The sequence below is a fragment of the Otolemur garnettii genome, unplaced genomic scaffold (assembly GCF_000181295.1).
Source record: "Otolemur garnettii isolate 467f Iridium unplaced genomic scaffold, OtoGar3 scaffold00014, whole genome shotgun sequence".
In the NCBI taxonomy this organism is placed as follows: domain Eukaryota; kingdom Metazoa; phylum Chordata; class Mammalia; order Primates; family Galagidae; genus Otolemur; species Otolemur garnettii.
The window spans coordinates 25,579,361-25,590,572 of NW_003852409.1; the positions used below are offsets into that span (position 1 = coordinate 25,579,361).

The 11,212-nt window shown below is 38.2% G+C and overlaps 1 protein-coding gene across 1 annotated transcript; it reads left to right on the forward strand.

Annotated features, from left to right (window-relative positions):
- Nucleotides 1-9,404: 9,404 nt before the first annotated feature.
- On the forward strand, nucleotides 9,405-10,331 carry LOC100941222 (olfactory receptor 1Q1). Its single transcript, XM_012802382.1, has one exon. It carries the CDS (start codon nucleotides 9,405-9,407, stop codon nucleotides 10,329-10,331), a length of 927 nt encoding a protein of 308 aa, XP_012657836.1.
- The last annotated feature ends 881 nt before the right edge of the window (nucleotides 10,332-11,212 follow it).

Here is an 11,212-nt window from a genome sequence, read left to right on the forward strand (position 1 = left end):
TACAAGTGAATTTTTCTAGAACTAGAGTATAAATGTTTTAACACAATAACTAAGTAAATGACACAAAGTCTATGTTAACTAGTTTGATGAAAATATTTCAAATTGTATATGAAAACACTACACTATACCCCATGTTTGCATTAATGTACACAGCTATCATTTAATTAAAAAAAGAAAAACTGGGCAAAGGACCTGAATAGACATTTCTCAGAAAAAGACATACAAAAGGCCAACAGGCATATGAAAAATTGCTCAATATTACTAATCACCAAAGAAAGGCAAAGTAAAATTCATACAGTATCCCCTAATACCTATTAGAATGGCTATTGTCAAAAAGCAGAGAGAGAATAATTTCAAAGACATGGATAAAAGGGAATTATTGTACACGATGAGAATGTAAATTAGTATAGTTACTATGAACAAAAGTATAGAGATTCCTCAAAAAATTAAAAATAGAACCACCATATAATCCAGAATTCCCACTACTGGGTGTATATCCAAAGATCATGAAATAAATATGTATGTTGAGGAGATATCTGTGTTCCCATGTGCACTGCAGTATTCTTCACAACAGCCAAGATATGAAACCAATCTGAATGTCCATCAACAAATGAATTAAAATGTGGCTTGTTATGTGAGATGAGCCAGGCACAGAGGACAAATGCAGCATAATTTCACTTATATTTTGAGTTTAATGACATTAAACTCATAGAAACAAAGAATAAAACATTGGTTACCAGAGGCCAGGGAATTGGGGACTTGGGGAGATGTTGGTCAAAGGGCTCAAAATTTCCATCAGAAAGGAGAAATACATATAAAGTTATTATATATCATGATGACTACAGTTAAAAACAATATATTATATATTTGAAAATTGATAAGAGAGTATATTTTAAGTTTCTCATCAAAAAAGTGAGATAATGCATATGTTAAAATAGCTTGATCCATTCCATAATGTATACATATGTCAAAACATCATGTTATATATCATAAATATATACAATTTTTACTTGTCAATTAAAAAATAAACTGAAAAGATGATAACATCCATATAGCATACCAACATTACCTCCTGTAAAACGTCCATATGTCAAGGTGCCTTCAGATTATAACAGACAGCCTAAAAGTAATTTAATGCTGTTGGTTCCATGTGCTTCTAACCTCACATTTTCATTCAGATTAAAAAGAATGCATCTGCCAGTTTAAGAGCTGAATATAAAGATCTAGAGGCAGTGATAATTTATTCTAGTAATGGTACCACATCTGGAACAGCAACTGGGATTGGGATCTCATTTTCTTAAGTTTCTAGTGTCCACACACACACCATGCTCCATATAGTTGTTAAAGGGGCCAAGCTAGTGAATTAATAGAGGTATGGTGGGCACTGTCACCCCAGCACTGTGTAAGTCTTTGAAGATGGCATAACTTCTGCCAACCCACCTAGGATGTTATTTTGCTCCTGATTTGCTCTTTTGGCTTGGTGTAGGAGCAGTTTCAAAGGCTTTTCCTATCACAGTGACTCTTACCACGCAGATAATGGAACCAATGTTAGGTTTCTGCCTGATGCTTAAAATATCCTCCCCAATATATACTCTAAAAAGTGGCATGCCAAGAGGGAAGGGTAGTGGATGTGGTCTACCCTGGTGAGGAAGAGAGATGAGGCTCCTCAGGCCTCCTGTAGAACATCAATTGTTAGGCCGTCTGACTATATATAATAAACCTTTTCTGGCATCCTGCTTTTGACTCCTGTATCAATGCTCTGAAAGGTAGTTCCAGTATATCCATCTCAGTTTTTATAGGCCACAGTCATAGCTAAGCTTTGTGTAGCCACCTCAGCCACATGTTAGAACCAGCTCTATGTCTCTTTGGCAGATGTTAAATGTGAAATCATGAGTAATGTCTCACATCACTAAACTCAACTATTTTATTCTTCATTCTTCAACCTTTCTGGGCCACTACCCTCAAGGTCCATTACCAGGCATTCTCTTAGTTACATCTAGTACATATTGGCCAAGTACTAAAACTCTTATTATGAGTAAGCCCTTAGCCCTTTCTTCCCATGGCAGGGACAGTATTTCCCAGACAGACCATGATAAGACTTGACCTTTGTTATTAAAATAATGGGAGGTGGGCAGCGATCTTGAAAAGAGCAAATATCATCTTGCTATCTCCTCTAAGGGGGGAATTTATCTGGTACCCATGCAAGGAGAGAATGCTAACCTCTAGCAAGGAGGAGTTGATCTCTGCTCTTGGCCCAGAAAGTTTAGAAAAAGCAAGGATTTGATTTTCTCAAGCACATACATACAGCTATCCACATCCTATGCCTACAGTATCAGTTTTCCTCTATCAAGGCCCTGATCTCAACTTATGAAACTTCCCAGGACTATGCATCCAGATTTCCTTATAACTCTCACTATTGGATCTAGGTCTCTATAAATAATATGGAGACTTCTGGCCGGACCAATCAAAAGCTTTCATTGTCTTCTTTCAGTTATCTATGGGCCTTCAACAAGTCAGTTAACCCCAAATGTTCGTAAGTCTCATTTCTCCCATATTTCTCAAATGTTAGAGATATGGCACCAGCCAATTCACCCTAGGTCTTCCTCAGTCTTTTCCTTTTCACCACAGCATGCCACTTTAGCATAAACAATGGCATCCATTTTACCATCTGGTAGCAAGTGAACCAGTTCAGAATTCCAGGCCAAAGAGCAACTGCTGAAGACTGCTTTATGTGTCGATTGTCGTAGGTTCAAAGCCTCTCAAAGAAGAACTGGAGACAGGAAATTAAACTCAAATAGTTGCTTTGGGAAGTAATAACAGAAATACTGGCAGCAGAATAGAACAATGAGACTGAAAAGGAAAGAAAGTCAAAAAGAGTGCATTATCAGACAACTTAGCTCAGCGAGAACTGGAGTTTAAGCCCACTAGAAAATTCTGGGAGTCAGTGTAGAGATAAGAACCTCAACATTATTGTGTCCAAAATGTATCTGGCAGTTTTGTATACCAAACATATTCAATCATCATTTGAAGGTTGCTCTTGGTAGGAAGAGCTCTCTGCTGTGTCGACTAACAGAGCAGCACTGGCTGCCAGAGAAAGCCGGCAGGCAAAGACAAACTCTGGAAAATGAGGGTAGGGCCACTGTGTGCACTCCCAGGTGAGGTGGGAGGGACATGAGTGCCAACACTGACAGAACTGGCTCCAGAACATCTCTGGTAACTTTCCAAATCTGGTTACCACAGAGGGCCACATGATAAAGGGCAGGGCAAAAGGGGTTCCTATGTGATCTTGTTCACAAAATGTATATTCTTTGATATTCAGCAGTTAATTACACCACCATTAAGATCAACATTATATTTTGAAAACAGAAAATTACCAGAGTTTTATTTATTAGCAAGGCTGATTCCTAACAGATGGAATATTTAAAATGACAGAAATTTTGTAAAGCAATTAATAGGGGTGAAAGGAATAATAGGAAAACAGCAAAGAAAAATTCTAACCATTCAGACTTACCTCATTACTCTAAGGTATTTCAGAGAATATTAGATGGATCCCAAGTTATAAACATTTCCCTCCTTATGCCACTTTCTTATCTCATTTTTTTATGGCTATAAAAAGACAATGCATGGAAAGGAATAAGAAGGAGGTAAGAAACAGGCTCCTATTGTTTTACTGATAATAAAAAAATGTGTAAAAATAAAAAAAAATGAAACAAGAGGCTATACCTCTTAGGACTCAGGGCAGGGAGACACACCATCTCTGCCTTGACCATACTTAACTTTCTGTAGGCTTCTTTCTTGGGTCCAGGTTCAGAGCACACGTAGCGATTGCCTTATCCAGAATGATCTCCCAGGCCCTGGATGCTCTCTTGGGATAAGCTGAGCTGCCAAGCCATAGTCACCAATATTAGACACTAGAACCACTGTCTCGTGGGCCCAACACCCCAGAGAGGGCAGTGAGGCTGGACAATGACACACCTGGGACACTCCATGCTGTGAGAATGAGGGAATACAAGCAGAAGCACATGATAAAACTTCAGGCTCAGAACCTTCCCCATACATGTTCTTCTGTCCCTGAAAAGCAAAGCACTAACCACCAGGAGTCTGGTGCTCTCCCCCTCAGCTGCTCCCTAATGCCTTTCTTTCTCCTGTGTGGGCCACTTCCCGTCTTCCCGGAGTGGCCTTCTCACTGCAGCTGTCAGAAAAAGACACGGTAACACATGTCCCTGAAGATTCCAGGCCCAGCCCAGTCCAGCTGAGGGTCCACAGTAAGGTAAGGGTGTGCACTCAGAGGGGGCAACTGTTTCTGAAGCTTAGAGAATTCCTAGACAGGCTTTCAGCAAATTTTAGAGGGCAGACTAACCTACTCAAAATTGATTCTTTGCACACCATTATGAGGCTTGTGAAGTTGGTCTTTAACCCCATAAATCTTGTTTTGTCTTTTTCCTCCCTACAGAGTGTATCTTCCCTATACCATCCTCAGATACACTGTATCTTCATGGACTCTCTCACTTACCTTCATTAAAAATCCTGTTCATAAACATGCATAAATGATTTAAATAGTCTCTAATTCCTTTCAGAGAAATTTTCCATGGGTCAAGAAGATAACTAAAGCACTCCACAAAGTGTCAGTTGGGAAAGTATCATGAGTAAGCAGAGTTAGGTGATCCAGAAAACATCCTCTGGACATGGCTGGCCTCTTTGTCGTCTCTTGACAAATGGACTCAGATATTTCTTCTTACCTCTGGGAATTAATGATCAAATGAGAAAACTCAGAGAATATATTAAAGTGTGTTATCCAAGTGCCTCCTCTATTACAAAGGGCAGTCTGTGAATCAGATTGTCACCAGTTTACGGGGACCTACTCTGTGATAAGGAGTCTAGGTTCCTATAGGAATTTAAAATGTCTCACTGTTTCATACAGACTTGTAAAAAAAAAAGTATCTTCATGTCTGTAGTCTCTTCTGTCTTTTTAATAAAGTTTATATAATGAAAGCAGTTATTATTTTCCCCATTTCCCAGATGAAGAAACTGAGTCCCCCAAGAAGGGAAGTGATTTTCCCAAGGTAAAATATTCATGGCAGACAGGGGAACAGAGCCTGGATCTTCCTGGGTCATTCCCACATGCTCATACCACACTACTTTTTAGCCATACCTTTTTATAAAGCAAGATTCTCCTCTTGTAGCGCCCTATGTAGCCAACAGCTTCCCATGCTACACTATTGGTCAGGTAGGATAATCTCTGACCAAGAAGAAGAGAAGGAGGATGCCAAGGTTCCAGGAAGCTCCCCTCCAACTACCACTGGGACTCGCTCCAGCCTCGTGTGTAGCTTTGTCATCACAGGACATCGGCCCAGGTAGCAGGCACAGGGCCAAGTATAGCTCAGTCCATTCTTTGGTCTTCCCTAAGATATAAAAAGAGATATCCTGTGTTTCCTAAACCATAATTTCAGGGCTACCTGATGCCCAGCTTGGAAGGTAAACTGTAAACTTTCATTTGAAAAGCCTGATTACAGTAACAGGCTTAAAACGTGGGGGGGAAGCACAGAAAGAGAATGAACACAGGTGTTAAATGGATGAAGTAGGAGAGAAGGGCATTTCTTCTGAGGTAAACTGATTTGTGAGCAACCTGGATCCAATCCTTCCTCTCTGTGACCCTTATGGAGTTAATTCATTTCTCCAGTCCTCCGTTTCATGATCTTCAGATAATAATATCCACCCTCTAGTTTTATAATGAGGATTAAACTAGAAAAAATATGATAGGCACTATCATTGGTCCATGCACAGGATAGAGCAGTGGAAAAGCAAGAAACAAAGAGGAAAGTAAAAACTGGAATAGTGAGAGAAAAGAGGTGGCATCGCCCCATGGTTAAGACTTTGAGGTCAGACAGAACTGAATACACATTTCATTTCTACAACATATGCACTCTGATCTTGGGCATGTTACAGAATCCCTCTTAGCTTCAGTTTCCTCATCTGTAAAGTGGAGATAACAATACTTATATCACAGAGTTGCTCTGATCACATGAACACATAGATTAAAGCTCCTAGAATAATTCCTGGCATACAGTACTTGCTCAGTAAATGCGACTACCACTTTTAGTTCTCATTCATCATCATGCCATATGGAAATCAATTCAGATACTCAATGCCATATTATGAACTGCTACATTTCTATAATTGAAACACTGAATGTTCTTTTGAGTTGTACCATGGTGGCATCTTTTAACTTGAGCCATAAAGGTGGACAGACCAGTGATAGATAAATCTAATTTTGTGGAGAAGCTAAATAAATGAAATGGGCAATCAGCACATATGAGCACTCAAGGTATCTAGACATCAGTGTGAAGTCTAGCCACCACTTAACACTAAGTTATATCAAGCAAATCACCTTACATCCTTAAGCCTTGGTATTCCCATCTGTGGAATAAGGATAATAAGTGATTGTTGCAAGAACATAGCTAGATATGTCTTAGGATTACCATAAGAATTATATGAGATGATATATGTATAAGTGTGTGTTCATAAAAGTATAAAATTTTATGTAAAGGTATATGTAAAAGCGTCTTACACAGGGACATTTCTTAATGGTTTGCACTTTTTCTTTCAATAACCAAACTGAAAAGTCTATGAATTCTTTAAATAGCCCTAATAGCTTATGTATGAATTGCCAATTCTGATCCTCATCTTAAAAAGGCTATCTGGTTGTTATCTATGACAGAATGAATTCATTGTGATTATCCTATAATGAAAGATCCAACTCACAGAACCTTGGTTGGTTCTAGGAACCACAATTTTTGAGAACAAAGTGGAACAGTTTCACTATATGTGAAAGGCCTATATGCCTCTGGCAAAAAAAGCTGTTTGAGAGAGAGCAGTGAAAAGACTTTATGCAGGCATACTTGTGAAAAACTGAGGCAGAATCCCACATGGCCAGGTTGGTTGTGGGCCTCAAACCCCCCTGACCTAAGGTTGGCCTGGTCGGTTGCAGGTGTAAAACCCCCCTGACTTAAGGCCCACATGGGAGCAGAGGTTTGCAAACAAATTTCTGTATGTCCTAGAAATTTCTTTATGTCTTGTTTAAAGATTGAAATAATTGCCTCCAAATGGCAAGGTCAGTAGGACAGATTTTCAAACTGTCTCTTTCTTCCATAGCTTCAGACTTCATCAGATAAGAACAACATGTTCTCCATTAAGTTATGTTGAAAGAGTTATGTTAAAAGGTGTAGGTTGGGTGGATTATCAGATTACTAGGGAGGAACTATTCATGAGGTAGTCACAAAATGTTTAAATGGATTAATGAAGTTATTGATGTCCAATGCACATGTGCAGAGGGAAGTCATTGATATCCAATGCACAAGTGCAGAGAGATTGTAATGAATATTAATGAGGTCATTGATGTATAGTGCGCATGTGCCAAATTGACTATCTAAACCAACAGTAAATAAAGAAGCTCACTATTTTGCCTGAGTGAGCAAATGGTCACCTTTATTTAAAATACAATTTCAATAAATGTGCTTATTCTCTGCAACATGGCTTTTCCGTGAGACCCTAACGGCAACATTCACAATAGAGAAACTTGGGTGACAGAATAATCCAGATACTCTATTTTCAACAAGACCAAAAAATCATTTGAAAGAATTTTCAGCCCTTTATTAAACACTTGTCAGGGATCACATGCTTTCATTTAATCCTCATGTCAACTTTTAAGAGTAATGTACTATTAACATCCCATTTTACAGATGAGAAAACTGTAGTAGTGCTGCCTTTGCTGGTTGACATTTAGAATTCTCAAGGATTTTAATGTTGAGAATGAAAGGCTTGGTCTGTGAGATCCCAGAGGATCAGACTTATTCCAGTGGACAGAGATGAGAGGCAATCATATTTCAGCTTCTCTTATAGACAGAACTCTGACAATTAGAGCTTACTGCCACTGAAAGCATTCAAGAGGAGGAAGGATCTTCATTTTTCCAAGAGCTTATAAAGGAGATGAACATTGATTATAAGATTTGGTTAAATCTATAGCCTTTATAGTTTTTGCTCGAATACTCTATAATTAAAACCTATGCACTTTTAAAGACAGGAATGTGAAATTATTAATCAGATGTTTAAATAGTTGTAGGGATATGCTATACAGTATGTCATACTTTCAAGACAGAACTACATTATTTCTTAAAATATATCCAGTAGCATCTAAACACTAGGGTGACTTGATACTTACATTATCTATTTTTTAAATGCAAGAACAAGGACATCCTTAATTGCTATGAGTTTTACATCATTCCTTTTCAATTTGAATATGTATTTCCATTTGTCTTCCTCTATACAAACTTTATTCTTTTGTAATAAATTTTTATGCTGGAAAGTATTTTATAATCACCTATCTTACTTTTCACAATAAAAAACCCATAAAATTTATTTTTAATTTCTTATGGCCATAAAATTTTAAGTGTTAAAAATAATCTGAATTATTTTTACAATTAGTAGTAGTAAACAACCAACCAAAATTATATGATTAGCTTCAATTACATAATGCTGCTAATGTTCACCTATTTTGTCTTTCAAAAATGGTAATTTCACATAGTTATATAACACAAAGTTTGAACTATACCTAAATAATACAGTTTTAATTAAAGGCATCTAATAGAATAATTGGTTCTTAGTTCATATATCCAAAACCAAGTTTCATTTATTAGTAAAGAAAGTAAAAATTATCACCAATTCTATTGCTATTTGATTTTCACTTTTTACATAGGAGTAAGGATCAGGTTATACCTCAAAGAAAAGATGAGTTTAGAAAAAAGAAATATGGAAATTAAGAAACATATTCTGCTAAAGCTATGTCTGCGTACTCTTTGAGAAGGTTTTGGATGTTGGCAAGAGCAGGCATCCCACAAAGTGAAACTTACTGAACCAAATGCCCTCTAACATCCTTTCAGCAGGGAGATTCTTTGGTTATACAGATCATCAATGGAACTTACTATCATGAGTATGGTGTCTTGGTTTAAATTTAAGGAGTTCTTTATATAGTGCCTAACAGTATAGCCTTTGGAGCCAGATAGGCATGACTTAAATTCAGATTTTTTCCTTTATGAGCTTAAATTTTCCAAGCCTCAGTTTTCTAATGTGTAAAACTGAAATAAAAAAATAATAATTGCCTCAGGACTTACTGACTTAAATATGATAATGCAGAAATGCCATTGGTCCAAGGCAAATGCCTTGTAAATGTTGCCATGGTGATAGTAATAATGTTAATGATAATGAAAAATCCATATTATTTTGGAAAATTATGAGCACTTGATCCTTTGATTAACACCAGTTTTATCCTGGGGTGCAACAGTAACTAAACAGTTACTGTTCCTATGTCCAAGTCAATAAAAATAATTCTTTTGTTCTTATGGGAACAGATGGACAATACCAACTGGACCAGTGTATCTCATTTTGTTCTCCTGGGCATATCTACCCACTCAGAAGAGCAGATCCCACTCTTCCTTCTTTTTCTACTCATGTACATAGTCAGCATTTCTGGCAACTTTGTCATCATCACACTGATTATCTCTGATCCCCACCTCCACACCCCCATGTACGTCTTCCTCAGTAACCTGGCCTTAGCAGACATCTGCTTCACCTCCACCACTGTGCCTAAGATGCTGCAGAATATCTTCTCCCCTACAAAGACCATTTCCTACATGGGCTGCCTAGCCCAGACTTATTTCTTCATTTGTTTTGCAGCCATGGAAAACTTCCTCCTAGCTGTGATGGCTTATGACAGATACATTGCCATCTGCCACTCTCTCCGCTACCCTATGATCCTGACCAGAGTACTGTGTGTGCAGATGGTGACCATGTGCCATATCCTCTCCCACCTTCATGCCCTGCTGCATACTTTTCTCATGGGCCAGCTGATCTTCTGTGGAGACAACAGGATCCCCCACTTCTTCTGTGACCTCTACCCTCTGATGAGGATCTCCTGCACCAGCACACATCTCAACACCCTGATGATTCACACAGAAGGTGTTATTGTCATCAATGGAGCTCTGGCCCTTATTATTGCCTCCTATGCCTGCATCATCTCAGCAGTCCTCCGAATCCCTTCAGCCAAGGGCAAGTGGAAAGCCTTTTCCACCTGTGGCTCCCACATCAGTGTGGTAGCTATGTTCTATGGCACCCTCACATGGGTCTATTTCCGGCCCCTTTCCAGCTATTCAGTGACCAAAGGCCGCATTGTGACAGTCATGTACACAGTGGTGACCCCCATGGTGAACCCCTTCATATATAGCTTGAGGAATGGGGATATCAGGGGAGCCTTCAAGAAATGGATGAACAGACTATAGACTTTTCTTTAGATAAAATCCCAAACATGGTTCAGAAATTTACCTTTGTTTTCGTTTGTTTGTTTGTATGTTTGTTTGCAGTTTTTGGCTGGGGCCAGGTTTGAACTACTTTGATTCTTGAGAAACAATTTTGTGCCTCACAGATTGCATTCCTTTAGAACTTCTCAGAAATATCTAAATTAGGTACATAAAATGAATTTTCTCTTTAGATATTTAGATATCCAGAGCACATGCAAAAAAAAGGAACCACCATGTACTTATGTAAAACACTAGAATTGCTTCAACTATAACTTTTTTTTTTTATTAAATCATAGCAGTGTACATTAATACTATCATGGGGTACAGTGCACTGTTTCTGTATACAATTTGAAATACTTTCATCCAACTGGTTAACATAGCCTTCATGTCTTTTTCTTAGTTATTGTGTTAAGACATTTATATGCTTCAACTATAATTGAGAGTGTTCTCTGGGCCTACAATTAAATACCAACATTGTAACTCTCAGAGTTTTTAGATTGGGGGAACTGAAACCAAATTCTGGCTTATTCATGAAAGAAATGAGTTTATTGAAAGGACAAGTTGGGCTTGTGAATTTCTAAGGCTCAAAAAACATGGACAAGAATAAGAAAGGTATATAGTCAGAGGCACAGTCATAATCATAGCCTATAACTAGTCTGTAGTTCTGTAGTCAGTAAATTCTGTTCACTGCAGCTTGCACCCCTGCCAACAATGCCAGCAATAGTCACTAGGCTTAGCCCTTGGATGCCTAGAAACTGGATACTACTACCATCACAAGGAAGAAATGCCCAGCTCTTTTCACTGCTATCTCTACATTCAAAATAAGGTGGTTCATCTAATTGGCCAAGCATTGATCACTTCCA

Bases quoted from the DNA above. Each gene is read 5' to 3' on its own strand.
- LOC100941222 (XM_012802382.1), top strand. From the start codon at position 9,405: ATGGACAATACCAACTGGACCAGTGTATCTCATTTTGTTCTCCTGGGC.